Consider the following 24,169-nt stretch of genomic DNA (forward strand, 5'->3'; position numbering starts at 1 on the left):
ATAGCTATGTTTATGAGAAGCTATAGAGATGACAGTGTTGCAATTTGAATTTAATTAGCTGCATACTTTGAATACTTTTATAACAACACAGCTGGCTGGAGTGAATGATGGGAAGATGGTTTGATTCCAGGCAGATTATTTATTAAGATACATCTGTCTCTGACAAACACACCTGCTTTTGTGTGCAGTAATTCTGCAATAACAAAGCTAAACCTGCCGTATTTCATGATCCGCTGCAGCATGCTCTTGTGTTATTGCGGGGCTGCAGCCAAAGACAACCCTGGATTAGTGCACTGCTCCGGATTTCAGTGCCTGAGTGCTTGACCTCGCTGACCTCTCCCACTCTCTTCCTCTTTCTAACTATTCTCTGGATTGTTTTAATAGCTTTCCAGGGAGCTCAGAATGCTTTGGACTTGTTTCTTCCTTCACTTTGCTGTCCTGCCATGAAGCTGAATCACTACCAAGCTGGTGGGAACCTTGTCCCTTAATGTGTGAACTCTGCGATTTGGGTATGAAGATAAGGTGACATCTTACTGGCCCCTAAGAATTGCTTACGTGGGTAAATCTGTCCATCTCCAAAACAATACAGAGCTCTTACGCACTTCTCTTTGCCAATAAGCCAGATCTGATTAGAGATTTTACGTCAGCGTCAGCTTTCATTCCAAAAAACCTCAAGCGTAGCCATCGTCTTGTCCTTGTTCTTTATCATGCACTTTGGAAACAGCTGTTTTGATTGATGCCAGTGAATGACGTTTCCAGAATTGAGTTTGCCATTTTTCCGGGATCTCAGCTCCTAGCTGTGTTAATCCTTAAATCTCCAAGAACATTTCTCTCTAAAGTGTATTTAATCCAGCGTAAAAAGAGCTCAGTCCTCCGAAAGGTGTCAAGCTGGTAAAGGATCTCTTTATTTCTGTGTCTTAAGAATGTGAGCGGGTGCCTGCCAAACGCTGTAAACGTTCACATCCAGACAGAGACAAAAACAGAGTGTGTAGTGCTTGTGCGTGTGTGTTTTGTCTGCCTATGTCAGTGACCTTAAATCTGTGTGCATATGCATGTCCATTTCGGTACATTTCTGTGTGTCTACGTGTCTCAGTTCACGTTTGTCCCTTTTGCATGCATACATGGATATGAATCTGCCACTGTTTTTAACATCCATGCTTGAGTGCTCACCTGCACTTGCATGGGAGTGCGACGGTGTACCTGAGTGGTGCGTGCGTGCAAAGCAGATACAAGAGTGTTCCGCGGTTTGAACTTTGGACCTCTTGGGTACACGCTGGAGGGAGGCCAATTTAGCTCACATTGTTTACCCGGGCCTTTATACAACGACTGGGATGGCAGATCGTGTTAACTCGCTCTTCTGTGCAACTTCAAGACCAGGGAAATGACATCTTAAAAGAATGACAATTTGTCTTGTGTACTCTGAGCGACTCCAAGTTCAAGAGTCACTCCGAGTGGAAGTATTTCCTGTTTGTTTCTTGAGGCAGATCTTAAACCTTAACTCAGCCCATCATCTCTTGCAAAACGCTCACATTTAGAGACAATGTTTTATTTGTGGATATCAAACTGAGGTGAAATTAACGCTGGCTCTCAGCTTAGTCTCAGTGGCAATCCCTCACAGTTACATGTGTTTGTATTTTAAAGCAGCAAATAACATTTTCCCTGTGAGACTTGTCGCAGCCTCATAACAATTCTTCAATTGTTCAAAACCACTTTGTTTTCACAAATTGCAAAGCAGTGACACCATTAGCATGATTATTCAGCAGCTACAGCGTAACGTACCATCTGAGTTCAAACATTTGCATTCATTACAAAGTGGCATGCCCAATGAGCTGTTGCTGAGCAGGAGAATCCCATTAGAAATAGACAAGCTCTGCTCATTTGTTTTGTCACAGTAAAACTCAAAGTAGCCTGAAAATCACACTGATGGAAGTGACATTTCTAAACTCAGTGAATTAGTTCATTGTGTTGTCATACTGTGGATGCTTATATAACATTTTGATAACATTATTATTACTTTTGGCTACATGAGGTAAGCTGACACCTTAAAATGCATTTGTCAGTTTGATAATTTCACTAAGTATCCTGAAGGCAAGTTCCTATCTGTTTCCTTCTCCGCGACCCTGCTGCACATCCACAAATGGAGCGTGACCAAAATAAAAAATAAATAAATAAATAAAAAAACACAAAAAGAACCAATCAATGAAGCTAACAAGACTTGCGTCTTTGTGTAAGGGGCAGGCTCTTTGGCTTTTTGAAGGCAGGATAGGCCGGGGTTCCTGTAAACTCCCAAACAACCTCTCAGCTCAGCACTGCAGCACTTGATATCACTGTTCCAAGTTGATTTGGATCACACAGCAGCTTTTGATGCCGACCCTTCCCCTGCGACTGAGTCACATCCTGAAATAGTGCTCTTATGTTGCGTTATAAGTGCTGCTAAACTGATATCAGTCATAAGCCAAAACAACAGTTGAAAATTTGGTGTGTAGAGAACAGTGGCAATCCCAGAAATGATTGATAAGAATGGCCAGATGGGGCTGGTAAAAATCTTGGGGTGGCACACGTAAACTAAAAACCATAACTGAAATTCAAGAATTCTATTATGCTGTTGTCGTACAGGCGGCTCTGATGTGCACAGACTAATACTAGTACAGTTAACATTTTGAGTTCCACAACAATCCTGTTTTAATGTGTTATGTCAGCCCCCCACCGCACCCCCTAGTCCTTCAAGGGGTTTCAGCGGGTACCTAGAAAAATAGGAATAGTTTATTTTACCTTTTTAATTCACTATAGAGGTGAGCTCAATGTGCATAAGAGTCAAAAGAGTGATCATTCTGATGGTTTTACTTCCTTCATGTTATCTCCTTAACTGTAGGTGACAGTTATTTTATTAATTTGCACTGTCCCTTTTTAAATAAACTCAACTAAACCAAACTAGACTATAGAATTCGGTCTTAATCATATCTTACAACCAAAATCTTTTCATCGAGTTCCCTGAAGCAAATCATGTCAATGCGGGTCCTTAACATTATGTGTATCAATTTATACGTCCTTGACACAAAAGACATTGTGTTCGGCAATGCACTGTTCTTCAAATAAGCTAGTTGTCGTTTCTCTTAAAGGTCCAGTGTGTCAGACCTTTTGTGGCGTGAGGTTGCAGAACTGAAGCTTTTCCTGCGTGTCAAACATGTAGGGGAACTATGGCGGCAGATGCAAAAATGTGAATGGCCCTGTTTAGAGCTAGTGTTTCTTTCGTCTGTTCTGGGCCACTGTAAATAAATTACATAACTATCTCTTTGGAAGAGGGCTTGCTACGTATGCAGATATATATGGCTTATTCTAATGTAACTAAAACACAACAATCCTTATTTTCAGGTGATTATACACTAATGATAACATAGCTGTGAATATTATATTGTTTTTCTGACAGTTCATACACCAAAATCCTACACACGTGATCTTAAAAAGACAAATAACCAGCTTTAATTTGAAGGAGTACGCTGATTGTAAGGAACAAAACCATTTTAAGGGATGGACGGACAATACTGTAACTCTTAGCCCATGTCAGCTATCTGCTTTTAAAATGGCTAGTGCTAATAGATATTTATGCTGTAGTCACACTTAATGAAACCATCATTAATTATATATTATACAATCAAAACAAGGACACAGTGTCATTGACGTGACACAGTTCGACAGCACAGCAGAGAGGAGACACAGGAACGATTCTTAGTTAATCAACAGCCATGCAGACTTCTCCTCAGTGCCATTTACATAAACTGTCTGCGCAGGAACAGCCATACTGTAACATGCCGCTCTAATGGAGCTCCGTACTTTGTTGTATAACCTCGTATCATCAGTTACAGATGTCTTCTTTTCAGGCATGCATTAAGTACATACTTGAGATTCAGGGCATATGTGGGAACAAGCCATAAAAAACAGCAAATGCACCATGTGAGGAATGGACAGCAACGCCTTGTAAAACACTGCTGATGATAAATTATAGATAGATACAGTGATGTCAATGCTAATGGAGCATGACAAGATGAATTATACTGAGTATTATAGATGAGAAAAAATAATCCTGGCAGCTGTGGAGGGAAAAAAGATTTACTTTTATCACTTTATCCTTCAGAAATTAGTAATGAGTGTACACATACATACAGTACATGCAGTGTTATTACATTGACCAACTACTTTTAAATTTTAAGACATAAAAACATAATTATTTAACATCAAATATACGCTGATGAACATGATGTAAGATAATGTAATGTGATGTTATGCTAATATTTTATTCAGCCATTTAATGCTTTAAATACTTAGATTAGTACTTTATCAGGGGTTTAACAAAACAGATAAAGCATCCTCAAGGCTACAATTACTTACTTACTTCTTCTTCTTAAAGTGCATTGTAATTACCACTAATAAGTCCTCATTAACTTTCCAGAATTGAGCAGTGAGAACAATGATGTAATACGTGTGTTTATAGCCCGGACGTATTCGTTTTACAGTCTTCACACGGGTGGCCCACATCTGGCTATACATTTCAGTTTTACTCCTGAAGGAGATGTGGCCGCCTTAATTGGACTCTCTCATTTACGTTTCTTGAAGCTTTCGTCTATTAAACTGCAAAATGTTTCCTTTAAAGACTCGGTATAGAATGGGGCCCGCACATCTGGCCCCTGTCCCTCGTCTGTCTCCGCCTGTCCTCTGTCGGTAGGGGATCCTCACCACGCAGACAGGCTGAGGAAACACTGCGTACAACGTGTTCTCAGCCATCCTCTCTGTTCACATGTACCTCTGTGGGACTGCGCAGACCTATTGCCCCTGCATTTTTTTCTGACTCCAAAGTTGAATGGTTTTAATTTGTGATGCTATTTGGATGGGGGAATTATACGAGGTGCTGAATATACATGAGCTCCCCGTTGCACCACTTCACAGCTGCCCTTTGAGTTATATCAGGTTCCCCTTTGAGAGAAAGTAAAAGTGGCCTGTAAATGGTTTTGATACAACAGTACAGCTTAGCTCAATTTATGTGCATATTTACATATGAACGCAGCGTAGCTTGATGTCTGACTGCACAGATGCTATTTCTGTAGTAATCAATCCAAGATTTCAATAGAGTTGCCCCAAGTTAAAAGACAAACAGAGGGCAAGATCTCTGAAGTTTCTTTAAAGATCTGGAGAGTTCATTCAGTGCAGAGAGGGAGCGGTCTATGTCTCGTTCCTATTCACTTCCCTGTTGCTGCTTTGAACACAGTGTCCTGTATGTGCACCTATACATAGTGTACAGTCTAACGTATCCTCTACAGTTGTTTGTAAGATATCTTGTGAAAAGTAATGCACATGGTTTGTATGATATCTTATGAATTAGTGCCCCTACTGGTGAGGTTGGGTTCATGAGGGACTCGTGGTTAGGCATCATCCATAACATGACAATGTGATGTTTCGTAACTTAAAATAACTTAACATTGACTTGACATACGTTTACATTGACTTTTGGTTTCACATGGGACACAAACCCTAGTCTCCGGGGTCAAAGTCCTGCAGCTGTTTGACCTATTCACCACCTCAGCCTTCCTCCCCACATGGACTTTGTCGCTCTTCATGCTACGTGACCATAGATTGTATAAAATATTGGATATAGCCACTGTTACATCACCCACTGGTTTGTGGACTCATGATTTGAAGCCATGAGTGCCCTCTTGTTTTTGGAGCCAAGGTGGCCATATTTGGATGAGAGGGTGGAGATAATGCCAGCTGCTAGCTTAGTTAGCACAGTGCATTTACAGCTATTGTAAACTCTTATAATACCAATTCTAATGCTTATTTTTACTAGCAAAAAGCAGACTAAAAATTGTTCAAACAGATGCACTTACTAGAACAACTGAAAATCCAACTCTTTAGGGGGTCCTGTACTACAACTAACCAGTGAACAAAACTTTTTTTAGGCGACCAAAATGTAACAGTTAACTTTCTTGAACTGAAAACACAATGCAATAGTGACAGCTACGTGAGCAGGGAAAAATAAGCTATAGGGCCCAAACTGGGTTTTTTTGTACCAAAAGTTTAGGGTTTATGGGAATTGACTCGCTCTCTGAGCTAGCCTCAAGTGGCCATTCAAGGAACTGCAGTTGACACACAAGCAGTGGGTGCTGTTTGTACAGTATGTGACCTGACTACTGCCTTTGCTCCCGTCATATCACAAAAAACTGCCTGCAGCGCATAAGGCACAATAACACAGCTGAATTACGTTGCATTACTTTTTGTACATATAAGTGTAAAAAATGAATGAAAACAGCCTGACAATCTTCAATTTAATAACAATACCTTATGAATATTACCCTTTAAAAGTATTGCCTTTTTTAGGGCATTATATGGTCTCACCTGCATGGTTTTTGTAGCCTAAATGAAGTCCCCATTTTTACACCACCAGTAAATCAATTGTTATTCTATTATCACCGTTTGGATTTACAGCTTTCTTGCTAGAGTTACATCATGTTCCGTGAAAACAGGAAAGATGATTGAATTATGATCTGAGTCATTCCTGTGGTCTTGTTGAAGAAGAATTATATAATTTGTTTGGCTTGTAGAGATCAGTGGAAAGCAGACTGGTGAAACATCCTTAGGCTAATATGAGTAAGGTGGTAAAAACGCAGCCCTGGTCACTGTCATGTCTCTGGCTTGGAGGCTGCAGACACGTGTAGCTTTAAAAAACACTGGGATTTTGCAAGTGGCTTTACATGGAAACAAGTGGTATATTTGAAGTTTTCTTTTACAGCTACTTCAAATAGATTAATTTTTGTAGTTGACAATATTTTACCAGCGTGATTCATCATGAGACTTATACAGTATTGTGAAGTTTTGGAGGTGTCAGGCACCCCAGGGCAGAGAGGGTTTGACAGGTGGCACAAAATGGAAATAAATAACACAGGGAATGCACAACAAAATAAAAAATATATGTCATTTCTTTGGGTTATTGTATGTGTGATTTATACTTCTAGTAGAATTTAGTTTAAATGTCTGTTCATATGGGATAATGTTCATTTGTGCAGCAGTTTAAGCTGTTAATGCACTTTCCTACAGCAATGACCGCCAATGACTTGTCTCAAATTATCCGTGGGAAATTAGCCGTTGCTCCATCGTCATCTCGCAGGTGACAAAGGATTAGCTTTAATGCTCAGCGGAGGAGCCTGCTGGAGTCTGTGGGAACGACTCTGTGTTTAGATGACACTGACAGCGATAGTTAGCAGGGTGCCTATCATCCAGTTAAATCCAGATCGTGCTGACAAGGCCAGACGTGCGTGAGCATGCACATATGCAAGCGTGTGGCGAACCGCACGCATCGACGTACACGCTGGAGAAGGAAAACACAAGCAAGCACACAAACACACAACAGGGGACGGCTCATCCAGGGTCCTGCTCTCCAGTGTTGTCCCAGTTGCTGTTGACTTGGGTCACACAGCTGCAACCTCAGCCAGAAACATGGATGGAAAATGACGAGGAAAGTGCAGGGATGGAGAGAAGGAGAGGTTGAGAGGGAGGGATGGATTGAAAGAAGAAGGTGGTAAGATTAGAGTGAGGGATACTTTCGAGAGAAAAGGTGAAAAAGAGATAAAGATGTTACACGAGGGCGAGGAACAGATGGAAACAGGGTTTCTTCCTGTGTCTTTCATCTGTTTAACTTGAACCAGAGACTGCACGGGGGGATTTCATTTAATGTTTCCAAAATGAATGAATGAGTAAATTACTTATTATGTCATGTCATGTCTAGCTCATTTTGGCTGGCTCTAGAGCTGTTGCTCAAACAACAGATCTTCTGCACTTTTGTATGCTTGCCACCACGGACACAAAGACTGTTGTAGTGGATCGAGAGAGACATTTGCCCCCCCCCCTTTCTCAAACTCAGATTAAACCCAGATTAAATGGTTAAACTCACTCGGCAGTGCCAATTAAATATAAACAAAGATTCTCTTACTGTGTTGCCTATTTCGCATCTAAAATGTTTTCAGATACATATTTTAGTTTACCATTTAACTCTAATTCAAGATGATTTGTTAACAGCTGGCCACCATATTGCCTCCTGTAGAAAGACAGCCAAGTTTTTATTATGACACCCACCAGTGGGGTCGTTGATTGGGCCAGTGCATTCTGATAGTTGTAGGTCTTCCACCTCTTGAGCAAAAGCAAATGCCACAGCGTTTCCCTGGTCATAAAGCCCCAGTTGCAAAAGTACTTGCATCTTCCTACTGCCTAGACCAGCGGTTCCCAACTGGTCAGCCACGGGGTCCAGATTTCTCCTTAGTCATTAGTTCAGGTTCCACACAGTTTAATATATTCAGCGTCACCCTTGCGTTCGGCCATGTTGTTGAGCTAGCTTGCTGTCTCGGTCAAGTAGCTGCTCACTCTACAGCAGGAAAAGACACTTCAAAATGAAAACTGTGCTGGAAATTCATTGTAGTTTTACATGACTTCACTCACGGCCCATTCAGAATGCACCCACGGCCCACTTTTGGACCAGGACACACCAGTTGGGAACCACTGGCCTAGACATACTAGTTTCATGAAAAGACCATCTTTCCAGCAGTGAAATGCGTCTTTAAGTGTTCGGGCTATAAAGCTTCTCAGCGATCATTTAGCACATCTATTCACTTACAGCACAGATGCTGCCATATAAAGATGCTCAGCCTTCACTTAGCAGATATATTTACGTACAGCACAGATGCTGCCAGCCTTCCAAGTGACATCCATTTTCCTTATGATAAACATACACTGCCAAAAGCCATTTTTGTAATGACTTATTGATGTGACAATTACACATGTACACATGTACAGTGCAGCTCAACAGATGACTGGGTTTGCAATGAAAATAAAATCTGCCAACTTAGAAGTAACAGCGCAGTATATTCCTTTGCTTTGCCCCGGAGCGATTAAATGTGTATCAATCGGCAGTAGATTTACATTTCTCAGCGGCATGACAGTCTTGTGATGGATTTCAGTGCAGTATGTACCCATTAGTTGGATGTCAGCATTCCGTGCCTGAATGCGACTCAGATTAGACATAGATACACTTAACCACACCAACTACAACAGCTGAGGTATACAGTACACTAAAGTAACATAGGAGGATGAAAAAAGACAGATGGCACTGAACTCTGTAACCTTTTGTTCCGGGACATGATCCAGCCAACTGTGTATTTATCAAGTGTCATGCAAAGTGGCAGCCATTGCCACTCAGTGTGTTTTGGAACCAGTCTTTTGAGTGTGACTATGCATGCTTTGTAGATGAGGCATTTTTCATAAGCAAACCCCATTTTCTCCGTCAGGATTATACACACTATATATCCTGCTGAAGACCTGATGTTCAATTAAAATACATACTGACAGGCATCCTACAGTGTGCCTCGTAGACCTGAGAGCACATTCCACCCATGCGATAAGCCCTTCATAAGATGCAATAATCAGAGATGTACACCCAAAGTTTAGATTAGAAACTCAAATAGATTGTAGTGGTGTACATCTAATTACTCCAGACAGAAAAAATAACGAGCAATCCAACAGTTTTCTCATAAAACTTAGTGGTAAACTCATCGACCCGTACCGAGTCAGAGGGCTTTGACATGGCTAATAGCAAATTCCACTGCTATTTAACACTGCACGGCCAATTGCGTCCACAACCCTTGACCTTTTGTAGAGCATCCGCAGAGCCATTAGTGAGATCACTTAACTGTATCCTGAGAGTCTAATCCCTTAACTTTCATAGCAGGCAATCTTGTGTGTGTGTACATGTTTGCACTGAAATACAGATGGGACTCCTACGGGCCATGGCCTAGAACATATTGTTATTTCTTTGTAGGGCATGTGGGGTTAGGGGATGATTGCAGCCTGACGGGGGGTTCGCCATGCTGCCATATTCCCCTAACACACTCCTCTGGGTCTTGGCTCTATTTCAGTGTTTTCACAGTAAATTTAGCCAGGGCATTCTCCTTGTTATAGCACAAGGTAAATCTTTACATTATTGCCCGAGGCTGACGGACTTCTGCTGAATCACAGTCTGGTGCCAGATGCTGCCAAGTCCCCGAGCTTGTTAACTCCAATATACTGCACACAGCACTATTACTTACAGTACTGCTTGTCCTGCTGTAAACTGCTATTAGTTTCAGTGAAGGCTCTGGCAAAGGAACTTATTATCACTTTGTATGAACTGGAATTAAGTAGAAATTTAGCGTCAAAGTGGTACTTTGGATTGTCTCGAGAAATTGAATCAAGACAAGTGGTTCCTGCGTTGTCATCGTAGGGCTAATGAGCAAAGTTGTTACCCAGGCAGATGTTACATAGCAAAGGAGATCCTCTATCAAGGACTAATGAGTTAAATACAGTTTCTCACAGATGCTGGAATGTACAAAGGTGAACAAACACACTCACACATGCTTGTGGTGTCCTCCGATTTTGTAACAACTGCCTTGAGGCAGTGGTTCTTAACTGGTGTAGCCATGGGATCCAGATTTCTCCTTAGTCGTTAGTTCAAGGTCCACAGTGTTGAATAAATTTAGCGTACTTCCGTTTGTCCATGTCGTCAAGCTAGTTTTCTGTCTCTGTTAGGTAGCTGTCTGTTATTCACTCAGTCTACAGCAAGAAATGGCACTTCACAATAGAAGCACAGTGCCAGAAATTCACTGTACTTCAAAATAAAGTGTGTTTTTTACACACTTGACACATTTGCAAGTCACTCACGGTCCATTCAGAATGGACCCATGATCCACTTTTGGACCGTGACCCACCAGTTCGGAACCACTGCCTTAAGAGATATACGTGGGAAGAACGCAGGGACACAGGTATAGCCTTGTAAGAGGTAGTAAAAGTAAACACCAGAACAAAGTTCTTGACCAAGAAGTCAGTTTTCCTAGATAGGAAAAGTTGGAAACTCCCTGCCTCTAACACATCCTCGAACTTTATTCTTCCTAAGCTATGGAAAATGAAACTCCAGGTCTCCCAAAGTAAATTGATCAGAGTGGTTCTAGGTCTCGTTCCACAAGAGCGTATAGAGACGAACCAGTTCAAGCAGCTAAACTGGCTCTCCTGTGGAGTCTGAAGAAATACAGTTTAAACTCTGCCAGGTTCACAAAATTGTAAATGGTTTAGCCCCAAATTACATATTAAAATTCTTCCCGCAGGTCAGAGAGGCTCACAGGCACAACACCAGGTCAAGTGTAGCTAATATGACACTGGTAAGAATCAGTAGCCAGATTGGATGAAGCTCTGTCAGATACTCAGGTGCCCAGGATTGGAATAAGGTTCCCCAATAGCATTAAAAGGACGGCAAACCCAGTCATGTTTAAGACAAAATTAAAACACTGGCTTTACAATAATGTACTCATGTAGAAACAGTTGCATTGGCAGGATTGTGCACAACTCTTGTGTCGGAACACTTATCCTTAAAGTTCATGTTTATTGTGCATGTACATTGGTGTTGCAACTATGAAAATCAATTGTAGGATAAATAAAACAAAAGAAAAAACAAAATAGGAATGCTTCTGTGTTTCCAACCATGCAACATGTAATTAAAACCTTCCTGTAGCTAAGTACAGCTTATTAAAAAGTTGGTCCTATGGCGCCTGCTGTAACCAACATTTAGCCAAACTGCTTAGCACAGCAGCTCAGACTCATAGTAATGCTGGGTTCATGACATAATGTTCTAACTTTCAAAGCCTTAAATTAATATATAATCAGGCTTGAAACCTGGTTTTAAAGAATGTGTTACATCACTGCCACGATGAAATGTTATGACAGCAAACGTCCTATTTTTTTCTCTTTGTCCCTCATTCACATGCTCCCTTTCTGCAGAGATTCAGGGGAAGATATATCACTGTTACTAAACACCACTTGATAACACGATGAATCGCTGCGTCAGTCACTCTTGTTGTTCTCCTGGATGTGTGTGTGTGTGGTTTTACCATCTCATGTTTGTACAGACTGTACTGGTCATGCGTGTGAGAAAATAATTGTCTGGAGACATGTAATTACATGGCACCGCTTGTGTAGCAGAAAGCGAAAACAAGAAGCTCCCTTTGGTTTGCAATAGACTGTAGAGAAACATACAGTATCTATGATGTCGCCTGTTGGTTTCATCAGGGGGAAGGTTTCATCTTACTGCCTTATTGGAGGCAAAGAACGTGAAAATACATTTGTATGTTTGGATGTCTAAAGATAAGAACTACATTAAGATGAATAAATGTCTCTTCCTGTTCTTTGCGATGTTAAACCTCATGAAACTGGAGAAATAAAACCTGAGAGAAAAACATCCACCTGAGGGTGAACGACTGAGGCAAACAGGAAAGGATTAAATGTTCTCTATTTTAAATGAATTGCCCCTGACGTGATGGGTGTAAACATGCCCAGTGCAAGCCATCCATTTCCTCCGCTGATACCAACAGGCCCATTCAGACGCAGCTGAACTGCTGTCCCGTACGAATAACCCTAAATAATGATTGTGATCAGTGTTTGTCAGAAACTGAACTGAGTGAACTTGAAATTCCACTGCTACAAGGAAATGAAAATGTGTGGTACTATTCACCCGGCCAAAGATCTAGATGTTATTATGCAGACCTTGACAATAGTGGCTCCCAGGTTGCTAGTGGCAACCATTTTGAGATTGGCAAACAATTCTTGGCCTTTGGTTGCCATCAGTGGCACTTTTTTTTTTTTTTTTACATAAATAGGGACAGCAAAAAATTTAGACCTCAAAATAAATATATTTTGATGCATCAGTGATATTGAAATATTACTGTTAAAGTTAGAACCGAAACTGCATTCAAGTCCTGCCCACACAGGCGTCTGTTGCTGAGACAATGGCAAGGCAAACTAAGTTGTTTGACAGTGGAGTGAAAAGTCTGACTAACCCATCATCATCACAAATGAATATGCAAATCGATTTAACTGTGTGGTTACTGTAATAAAGTTTTTAAGCACTTTTTCTGTCTCATTTCCATAATATAATACTGACATCTAATTACACAGCGTCCCTGCTGATGTTTAAAAAGTCATAAAGGATATTATATTCATTATTCAAAAGAGAAATCAGAAATCCCAGAGGGACAATTGTGATTTGTTACAGTCGCTCCAATGTAAAGAATAGAGAATTGCGGGGCGTCGGTGGCTTAGTGGTAGAGCAGGTGCCCCATGTACAAGGCTGTTGCCGCAGCGGCCCAGGGTCAAATCCAGCCTGTGGCCCTTTGCTGCGTGCTATCCCCCTCTCTCTCCCCCCCTTCACACTTACCTGTCCTGTCCAATAAAGGCAAAATGCCCTAAAAAAATCTTTAAAAAAAAATAGAGAATTGTAATGAGTATGAAATATAAGTATGTAAATGTAAAGCAATAAAATAAAACAAGATACAATAAAATAAAAAATAAAATAAATAAAATTGAATTAAATTAACTAAAAAAAAACTAAAAAATATTTTTATAGAGCCTCTAGTGTTATTAAAATGTCCTAAATCAGTCTCTCAAAAGTCCTAAAAGTGCTCAGACATAGGAAGTAGGATTTTATGAATTTTTTTTTTCTGACATTGCATTGTAAAATCTCAAAATAACTGGCAACATCGACTGAGCAGAGCTTCCACTTTTGGCTAACTAGCTGCACTGCAACATGGAAAACATGGAAAATTTAACGAAAACTGGCTTTTTAACCAAGATTTTGCAGCATGGCTGAAACCGGTAAAAGGCTTGGTGTACTTCGTGCAAAATGTTTTTTAAACTCACGATGGGAATCAAGGCAGTGGAATCACAAAAACACAAAATTGCCAAGAAAACGCCAATGAATGCCAGATATTTCCAATTTCTACTCTGCCCTTGTCTCTGCCACACGACAAAAAAAGTAATTGTCCTTGATCACTTTGTTTAATCACAAAACATGAACCGACACTGGCCTTAAGATGTAGGAGCTGTCTTAGTTACTCAAAATACAAGATGACTAAAAATGGCCACCTTATTTTCAGTTTTGGCAACCCAAAGCTGATGCCTGGCTGCCAGCCTGGCAACCACTCTTAAGTGCTCTTAAGTTAAGTTAAGAGCCTGGTAACTACACACTGCAATGAATCTAATTTTCTTTAATTAACATTCTTATTCTTGTCGACTCACTTCTCTGAAGCTCCCTGTAGACATGCTTGACATTTAGTTCATTATACTCTTGTCTTCGGAATTTGTAACTTGATGGCACAAAAGATTGCAGTAAATCCTTTCCAGTGATAAATGCCAATATGCAAATGTTACAGCCCAAAGGATACATGATACATCTTTGACAAAACAACACCCACAAACTGGTTTTACACGACTGTTTGTTGTGTAACACAACACTGTGCATCACAATCCACAAAGTACAATATCGAATGTTAATAACCCTCCACTTGCCAAAGAGATGGATTAAATGCAGACAGAGAAGTGAGACATTAGCACACAACTGTCAAACTTGAAAGCAGCTTGGAATTAGTCACAGTGAGAGTGGCTTACTTTTGGCTGTTGCACCTTTACCAGCAGCAACAGCTCTCCAAACATTACTAGATTAATTACACCTCTCATGACGAAGGAGGCTTACTGAAACTCACAAACCCACTTCATCAGTTTAAAAGTGTTTAGGGGACTGTGAACGCCACACACGCAATCCGAAATGTTACAAAAGAAACCACCAAGTTAATTCATCTTCCTCAGTTTGATTTTACAAATTCTGAACAGTTGTGTAACAATTTCTGTGGTAAAGAGCTCCAAAGTCGTTCCATTAAAGTGACCATAAACACTACATGTTTGCTCTTATTTGGCTGCCTTTAGTGTCGTGGAAACCCTGGTGCCGGATAAGGTCATAATACGAAGTACGAGTTTGTTTCATGGAGCAATGGCCCAGCTATGTGTTTTATTACACAAATAAGTACTGATTGAATGAGCTATGGAGATAGGCATGATGATTGTTCCCTTCAGGTACACTCTGTCTGACCGAAACAGACACTCCGACAGTGTAGAGATGAAACAATTGGCGCCTTTTCAGGAAACTGTCATTTTCATTGTGACTCTGGGGCATTGTGCTCCACTGGATTGGAGACACATCATACGAGTGCCAGTCAGAGCATGGCACTCACAGTTATGGCTGCCTATCCAGAGGTATCTGCAGCGCTCAATTGTCTCTTTGTGCTGCGAGAACACAGTTGTCGAGAACAAACAACAGCAGGGCACTGAGCAAACAGTCAAACGGCTTCTGCCTCTTAAGCAGCCCCTTCATTTGGAAGCCAAGATGGGACACTCTCACACGCGGCCCACTGAAGTCGCACCCTTTGGAGCGATGCCGCCTGATCCCAGGACGGTGTGCGCCCGCCGCCTGGCCGAACCGTCCCCCAGACTCTGCTGCCACCACCAACACTTCAGCTATCCAGAGAGAGCTATGAGCTACTCGCCCCCTTACTCACCGAGTCTGTTCAAGAGGCCAGATCGGCGGTAAGTGGGGATTGGCGGAGGATAGTAGGAGAGTTTGTCTTGTGTGTAAGAGGATATCTGGCATGATAGTGATGTGCGTCAGTGACCGATGTGCACATTAAAGACAGTTCAGGAGGAGATAGATGGTAACGGCAGTGTGTCGGTGTCTAAATGATGTAGAGCGGTGGATGCAGTATTTGTGGCGGCGCTGGAAAGTGTTTTTCATAATGTTCAATCTTTCCAAATAGACGACCTACCAACCCTTGAATAACAATGTCAGTGCTGTCATCATCCTCTGCATGTACTGCATGTTTGATACAAGCTAACACATAAAGTTACTTTATATGCAATCCAAGGGCAGAAATTGACAGCCTGTTAAATTTATTGAAAAACCTCATGAGCGAGACCAAGGCCGTGTGCCTCGTCTCTATTCATGGCTCAGGAGACTCGTAGGTGATGTGATAATAATGAGTGCCTCTGGGTGTCCTAGTGTACGTCGAGTGTTCAGTATTCATTGGCTGTAACTGCTCCTGTTGCCCACACTGACAGCTTCCTCTGAGACAGCCTCTGGCTGCAGCCTATGGCAGGGCTGTGTGTTCTCAGGCCACACTCTCATACACGCCATGCATCCCTAATTATAAGAGTGCAGATGGGACACACACAGTGAAAAGAAGAGAAAGGCATCCTTTTGACCAAGAAGTGATCTCAAACTGATAGATTTTGCTCTCTCTGTTCTCTCACCAGTGTTTCTTGCTGGGCTGTGTTGTGTACATCTTTGTCAAAACCCCAAAATGCTGCTCATAACAAAAGCTGGGACGTTGGCGGCATGTCTCAAGCTCATTCTTCTTCGGCCACTGGTGCAGATGAATCACAGTATTATATAATGCGGTTGGCTCTTGCACAAGGGACATCTGATGGAAACCGTGGCCCATCGCCTAGCTTCGGAGTGACTCACTGGATTTGGCGCTCGCCAAACATGGTCAGGCAGTAAGAGTTCCACAGAAAATATGAAGGGCTTTATTTCTTGAAGAGGCGGCATGGGTCAATATCAGTGGCACTTAAACTGTTTAGAAACACGCAGGTACAATTTAAACAGGAATTGCTGATGTTGTGTGTAAATGTTAAGATTTGTGTTGGAGCAGTTGTTAAACTGTGAATCACGGCAGCAAAACAGGAAGGTTACGAACATCCGAGTTTACACTGTCATCATCCGACTGCATGCGGCTCATTAGGTATATTTTACTTGAACTGTGCAGAAAGGCTCCACGCTGTCTGTAGTTTCTATCTGCGCATCTCAGCAGAGCCACGGGCAATCGGTGTGACTCCCCCCCTCCCCTCCTAAATGGGACTATCACAGCAGGGCAAGGTAATTCACCAGCCCCTCATTGCCAGAACAGGGCCTGATATTAAACCTGGCAGCTGTACTGCCACAGCACGAAATCCGAGACGACAGGCACTATGGGCCCTAATACCCAGTCAATGTGCTTTCTGCTTAGCCTTGTTAGGCCTACTGAAAGTCAGCCTTTCCACTCTAATTATATTGTTACATAACAGAAGTCCTTTTTCTCTAAAAAATGTGGCAGACCATAGTTTGCAATGCAGAGATCAGAGGGTTGACTGCTAAGGGTCATTCGTTATCATTTTAGATGCATGATTTCTTTTCCTGTTCGGTGCGATCTTTCAGGACATTTGCATGGAAACCCAATTTGCCAATATTTACCAATCGTGTTATTTCATCCAAACGTGAGTCACACAAGTACTATTATATAAACTGCAGATAAACAAGGATTTTTTAGGAGATGCATGAACCAAATTTAACGGCTACTAGTGCTGGATGTAGGACCCACTAAGCAGACAACTCCCATAAACCTTATTTTGACTACCTGGTGGTGTTCGACATGTTGTTGGTGCTGTGGAAGAAGAAATATTATGCAACAGAGCCTCTCTAATACAAATTTAATTGGCTTATTATCAGTATTGGATCTGATTATTGTAACAGGAAAAGGGAACGTAATATGACAGCTGAGAGGCGCCAAGCAATTACATTAAAGCTATTAAAACCTTCATGGACGCCTCCATGAAATCAAGGTCTATTGCTCAATAGACCTGCTCTGTGATGAACAGATAACAGCAGACATGTTTTTCTCTGTGTCTTCTGTGGTCGCCTGCTACCACAAATTGTTTATTACACTTTGCAGGATGCCCTGTAGAGTTGTGTTGTAACGTGCAAGTTCAAAAGACGTTGTGAAGTGCAAGGGGTCATGCACCAGAGAACAGTGGAGAACAGAGTTGTACACGCCACACATGCAGTACAATCTGTGTCACCATAAAACATCCTCGGCTGCTTTGTTGTTTAGTCCTCACATCAGGGTGAACCACAGCGTGATACAAACTAAACAAAAAACAAGTAGTACGCTACAGCATGTGATATCATGTTAGAAATATAAATAAGTGAATTTATGAATGAATGCAGACCGTCCTTTGAGAATTTTCCGTCTGTTTTCCAAGCAGGGAAAACAACCTGGAGTTGCTGATTTATGGAGGCAGGAAAAGGTATGTGGAAATTTCCGTGGTGAACACAGGGTCCAGGAACGGGAGCCTTTGTTACTAATTCAGTCTCCCACGGGCCGGTGTATTCTACATGTTCACCACTAGAGGCCGATAGAGTTCAGACATAGACTGAGGGGAAATTTACCGGGACACAGCATGGAAAAGTACCTATGCAGTATACCTGTACACATGTGCACATGGTACAGGACATACCGTTACATGTATGCTCCTGAAACAAACAACAAGCTGATGGGTACAAAATGTTATTGTCTTTACAGTGTAAGTAACCAGGGACAGTTTGTAGTCACATGTTGAGTTATATATATATATGTAAATTTGGCGAATTAAACCCAGTTTAATCTTTAATTCATTAAATCAATCTAGAAAGAAGAAACATACCCGAAAACTGCTTGTTTACCTAACTTAAAAGATTCACGTGAATGTTACAAGTCTTCTCGATATATGAACTTTTTTTTTTTTAATTAGCACCACTTGTGACTTATTTATGCAGATCTGCTGTGATTACTGTTGTTTTAGTGGTTGTTGTGATGGTGTTTGTAGCAGTTAGTGCGGATTTCGGTCTGTGGGTTAACTGAAGGAGCCAGTGGCAGAGGAAAGGTTCAGAAACAGGGCATATGTAATGTGGCGTTCAAGTGCTCCTCTCAAGCCCGTTTTTTCTAGCGTCGCTATTGTTTACTTGAAGTAAGGTGTGATGCAACTTAAAAATCCTTTTTGTGTGGTGTTTGTTTTGCTTTATAGATCGGCTGGTTGAGAGCTGTTGCCTAGTTTGCACTTTGCATGGCAGAATAAAGATGACAAATGTTAGATAGTTGACTGATCACAGAGTTGCGTTGCCTTCTAGATAGTTAGACTTTATTGTCTTTTGAATCCACACTGTCAACAGTGCACATAAGAACAAAATTTCTGAATAAAATATGGATAAAACTCTACATCAGCAGCAAAAGTTCTAGTGCAAATAATAAATATAGAAATTATAATACATATAAAAACACTTGTAAAAATGTACATGTACATACACTTCTGTTTTTGTTGATGAGATGCATCTTTCTGGCTGTTATAATCATACTCTAACAAACAGAAAAGAGATTAAATATCTATTATAGTATCAAAAAAGCATGGGATACTTTAAGAAAAAAGTCATCTTAGAGCTAGACTATATCATGTTGCATTTATAATCTGTAATGTGTGTTTCTAAAGAGGTGGATTTTGTCATATGAATACATATTTTAATATAAGAAATGAGACAATGATCAATAGAATTTCAATTAAAATATAAGACTAAAATAAAGTATGAAAAATGTAAATATAATGTAAATATCAAGTAATAGTATCATTAATTCTTTACAATATGGTGTTTCCCCTGAAATTAGTGGATTAACCTAATATTAGATATTTTTAGGGCTATATATTTATATATTTTATAGTTATAGGCTGAATCATATTTATGGCTTTGTGTGAATTTTAGTCTTAGTTCTGCACAACAGCATAAACTCAAAGGGAAGAATACAGAATAAAGGTCAAACAGCAGCACCACACGTGAATATTTGTACATGATTAATTGTTCTTGTGTTATCTCCCCCTCCATGTTTGTGGCGTAAAAAAGTTGACGTACTGGAGACATACTATTGTATTTATCATGGCCCAAGTCCAGCTTTTCCTACCGCACGGGAACGCGCCATGAAACCTGCCCCTTCGCCTCATTTGCCTAATTTATGCGCGCGTCAGTTGACGTCAGCAGGCCAGTCATTGAAAAGGCGGCCGGTGGCAGAAATAGCATCAGACAGTCGCTCGTACAAACCGGCGAAGCTCACACACACCGACACAGCACTGCGCTCAGCTACAGCAGCAGCAGCAGCAGCGAGTTAGTGCATCGCTACGACAGACCTAAACAAATCCGGATATACATTTGACGTGACCAACCAAGTCGCAAACGTGGCGAGAAGTGTAATCCAAACGAGTCTGGTACTCAACATGAGCACGGAGATGTTCGGTAAAACACCCATGGAGGTGGCCGTCTACCAGTTGCATAACTTCTCCATCTCCTTCTTCTCCTCGCTTCTCGGAGGAGACGTTGTATCGGTCAAACTTGACAACAGGTAAATATCCGACACTGCTGCCATGTCTTTGAACTAAACATTATGTCAGCGATGATAATTGTGTGTAAATCGGAGCGTGTTCTCACACTACTGCGGGCCTCTATTGTGTTGTCAAAGCGGTTCATATGCAATGTTATATTATACTTATAAGTACAAAATGCCTGTGAATGCAGTCTGCCCAGCTCTCTGTCTCTCTGCTGCTGTGTACTTGGACTTTGCCCAGATATCTACACGCAGCTATTTATTGTCTCACTCAGACACTTCCTTGTACTCTCCACTCGTTACACTATAACCTCAATTAAAGCCTGATCTTACTCTCAAACCAGATAACAGCAGGGTAAACAGTTTTCCTTTCTGTTCTGCAAGCTTTCTGCTCCACTGTCAAAACCCAGCAGCAGCAGCTTCAGGAAGCAGCAACATGTTTGTTTTCCTAATAGTTTGGGGGGTTGACATGATTGAGGTTGTGGCTTTGAACTGTTCACTTATGGCCTCCTTTTTCTCTTCTCCTCTGCAGTGCCTCTGGTGCTAGCGTTGTGGCCATCGACAACAAGATCGAGCAGGCGATGGTAAGCCGAGATAACAAACTCAAACACCACACGGAAACATAAGAATAGGTTGCACAATACAGTACATGCATGTCATTTGTGACGCAGAATATGTTCAAATCCCTGTTGATAGATCAGAATGTCTAGAGTTCAGTTTATTCTGCACAAAAGCAGCCCTCTGTGCGTGCTCTAGGAAGTCCCTGTTATGTGATGCATGCTTTATACATGTGACAAAGTAGAAAACAAGTGCAGGAGATGATGGCAGGAAGTCCCAAAAAACAGAGACTGCGGCACAGAATTATTGAAAACATCCTTAAGTCAAACTTGCATCATGTATCTCTCAAGAGATCCAAGCTAGTAAATAGACAAAACTATAGCAGACATCCTCCGACCATCATCGTTTTAGCACATGCACCAGCTGCGCAACCGTTCACTGATCCATCTCCTCTTGTTTATCCCGACAGGATCTTGTCAAGAACCACCTGATGTACGCGGTGCGCGAGGAGGTGGAGATCCTCAAAGAGCAGATCAAAGAGCTGGCGGAGAAGAACAACCAACTGGAGCGGGAGAACTACCTGCTCAAGAACCTGGCCAGTCCGGAGCAGCTGGAGAAGTTCCAGTCGCGCATCCCGACAGACGTGCTGCTACCCCTGGACAATCAGGTGACCGCGGACCAGCACCAGCAGCCCTGCAACCACAGCACTGGCTCTGCTGTATAAGTGGCTCTGCCTTGGGGCGGGCAGAGCCACTGTCTCATAACAGTAATGGACCTCCATTTGTGAACGTAAGCGTGACAAAAATCGCCGCCGCCGAGAACCTCACGAAGGTGACGCATCGGGGCTGTAAATGATCGATGGGACACAAAAGAACTGTTGACACTGATAAGCACAAAACAGAACTTAAGACGCTCTGACCGGTGCGGTGTCAGGCCCCTTCCTCTGATACCGTCCAACTCTTTGTCGTAGTCTCTCTGTGTAGACGCTAAGAATAGAGAGAGGGCTGACTAGGCGCTGACGAGCGCTCGCTTCCAGACGGCGGGGGGCTTTCCCTGCCTGGCCGAAACCCTTCCAACAAACACCCTTTGCTCCGCAGAGGAGGGGGTGAGGAGGTGCTGATCGGGCTGGCCCTGCAGGTGCTAACTTGGAAAGTGTTTGGGAGGTCGCTCCCTGCTCACCCAGAGGCGACCCGCCTGAGACGGTCCTCCATGTCTCAACGAGAAGAGCCCCATCATGTGGATTTGTCCGAACCAAAAAGTTTCAAGGACTCCCAGCCGCACATTTCAGCCACGTATCGAGGACTTTTCCTGTACCTACAGTGTATTACTCGTGTTTGTGTACATGTAAAGCATAACAAGAATAATCAACAGGATAAGCTAAGGCAACAGAGGTGGAGGTTAATGCAGTACAGCCGATTAGAGCTGGTGGAGCGCTGCAGTAGACTGATCAGCAAACTGTAATGATTCATAAAATGTAATCCTGCATCGCCTGCAGCTGGGGCTTGCTGCTTATGGGGGAAATTAATCCTGCTATATCTTCTGTTTTTGTTTATGATTCTGAACAAAAATCAGTTGTCTGTAAAATAGGAGCATTGTACAGTTGTCTTAAAAGTTTTGTAATCTTGGGGGGGCGGGTATATCTGCCCACCTTGTCTGCCTAGCCCTTCACAGCAAAGGATAACTACAATGTACATCAAGTCAAAACGTCCTGAGGTAAATGTAGTGGAGCTGTTGAGCGAGCAGAAGCCAGCGTTTTGTCGCTGCAGATGCACTCCTGACTTTAAAAGCAGCGTCGTCCAGTATCTGGTCTGTTTTCTTGCTCAGATGCCAACTTGAAAACGATGGCATGACAACAGTGCCTGTCCTGTAGTAAGAGAGGAACACATTTCCACACTGAGCTCTGTTGTTATCTACCTACCAAAGACTTTTTTTTTTTTTTTGCCTTTTTTTTATTTTCTTTTTTCTCTCTCACAACAACAGAAGCCAAGAGAAACCAGGACCATGTGTAAAGCTTCACAGGGAGAAGTCGTGTTTGTAACTAGTGCTAAAGTTTCTTTGTGTTTTTGTAAAGATAACGGTATTGTTGCTGTAAAGTATCCTCGAAAACGTTGTCCAGTATGGTGTTTGGATACAACTGCACATTTGCAATAAACCTTATGTTTACATAATACGCTTTGTTGACACTCTGTCTTTTGTTCATTGAATGCATCCACAGAGCTTGAGCTTATGATATGTGACACCATCACAGACTCCTGGCAGGAACTCATTCATTCATTTTCTGTTACCTCTTATCCTGTTTGGGGTCACAGGGGTGCTGGAGCCTATCCCAGCTGACGTTGGACAGGTCACCAGACTATCACAGGGCTGACACATAGAGACAGACAACCATTCACACTCACATTCACACCTACGGACAATTTAGAGTCATCAGTTAACCTGCGTGTCTTTGGACTGTGGGAGGAAGCCGGAGTACCTCAAGAAAACCCACACTGACACGGGGAACATTCAAACTCAACCCCATGAAAAAGCAGTGTAATGTAGGTGTAATTTTTCGCAGGAGGAGTAATAGGGGAAACACCACTGACACCAGGCCAGACCTGTCATAGTGTTAGGAGGTTACATATTCCATCTATGCAATGGAGAGATTTATTCACTGGGAATCCAGTCAGGAAGGACAGATGAGGCAGCAACACCCAGGATGATTTCATTTTCTGGTGCTGAAATAAAAACACTGCTGTGAAATCCCTCTCAAATTTGAATTTCAGAGTCAACAACACACTGTTTACAAAAAAAGTAATTTCTTGGAAGGCGCAGTCTCTCCATCTCAACATCTTATCCGTGGTGTTGATTTGTGTTCGGCTTTGTGAGCCTCGCCTGTGTTTGTTTACAAGGTCAGTCTTAGGAGCAGCATGTGATTTGTAGAATTCAAGACAATGTGGCCACGAGACACTCACACAAAAGTAGTGTCAGTGCTGGAAACTAAGGGAGTACATTTACCCAAGTACTCTACAGATTCAAGATACATGTACTTTACATGAGTATTTTCATTTTATGTTGCTTTATGCTTCTGCTCCACTGCATTCCAGAGACAAACATACTTTCCACTACCTGTAATTTTTTATTTTATTTAGATTTATGTTATTAAAAAGGCCATTCACATTAATCAGCAATGTGCCAGTGTTAGCCACCTGGCTAATTTTCACCTGCAGTCCTGTGGCGAGATGTCTTGAAACCATTAAAGTATAAAAAATGAACAGAATAATTCGCAGCACAAAGACAGCATAAACTACAGCTGTTAAAAATTGTCAAGATGGAACAGAAGCTGTGCAAAGCAACACGCAACAACAGAGCATCAGTACAATACAATAAAGCAGCAACAACAAACAGCATGTTAGCACAAACAGGCAACACGAAGCACCAACACTCAAATTAGCATTACATTCACACACACAGAGCACCAATAGAAAGCAAACATAGATAAAACACAATAGTCATTATGTAGGGTC

At 41.8% G+C, this 24,169-nt stretch overlaps 1 protein-coding gene across 2 annotated transcripts in view; it reads left to right on the forward strand.

The window, feature by feature from the left end:
- Positions 1-22,833, forward strand: part of tsc22d3 (TSC22 domain family, member 3) — a 45,423-nt gene extending 22,590 nt beyond the window's left edge. The window contains exons 1-3 of one of the 2 annotated variants that reach the window (XM_049586031.1): positions 19,792-20,123; positions 20,638-20,689; positions 21,133-22,833. In XM_049586031.1, the coding sequence (XP_049441988.1) occupies positions 19,999-20,123; positions 20,638-20,689; positions 21,133-21,387 (432 nt within the window). In that variant the 5' untranslated portion in view covers positions 19,792-19,998 and the 3' untranslated portion in view covers positions 21,388-22,833. Of the gene's footprint in view, positions 1-19,791; positions 20,124-20,637; positions 20,690-21,132 lie in introns of those variants that run through there. The other variant, XM_049586030.1, reaches the window with a different exon arrangement.
- Positions 22,834-24,169: the final 1,336 nt, after the last annotated feature.

The sequence above is a fragment of the Epinephelus fuscoguttatus genome, linkage group LG9 (genome assembly GCF_011397635.1).
Source record: "Epinephelus fuscoguttatus linkage group LG9, E.fuscoguttatus.final_Chr_v1".
Lineage (NCBI taxonomy): Eukaryota > Metazoa > Chordata > Actinopteri > Perciformes > Serranidae > Epinephelus > Epinephelus fuscoguttatus.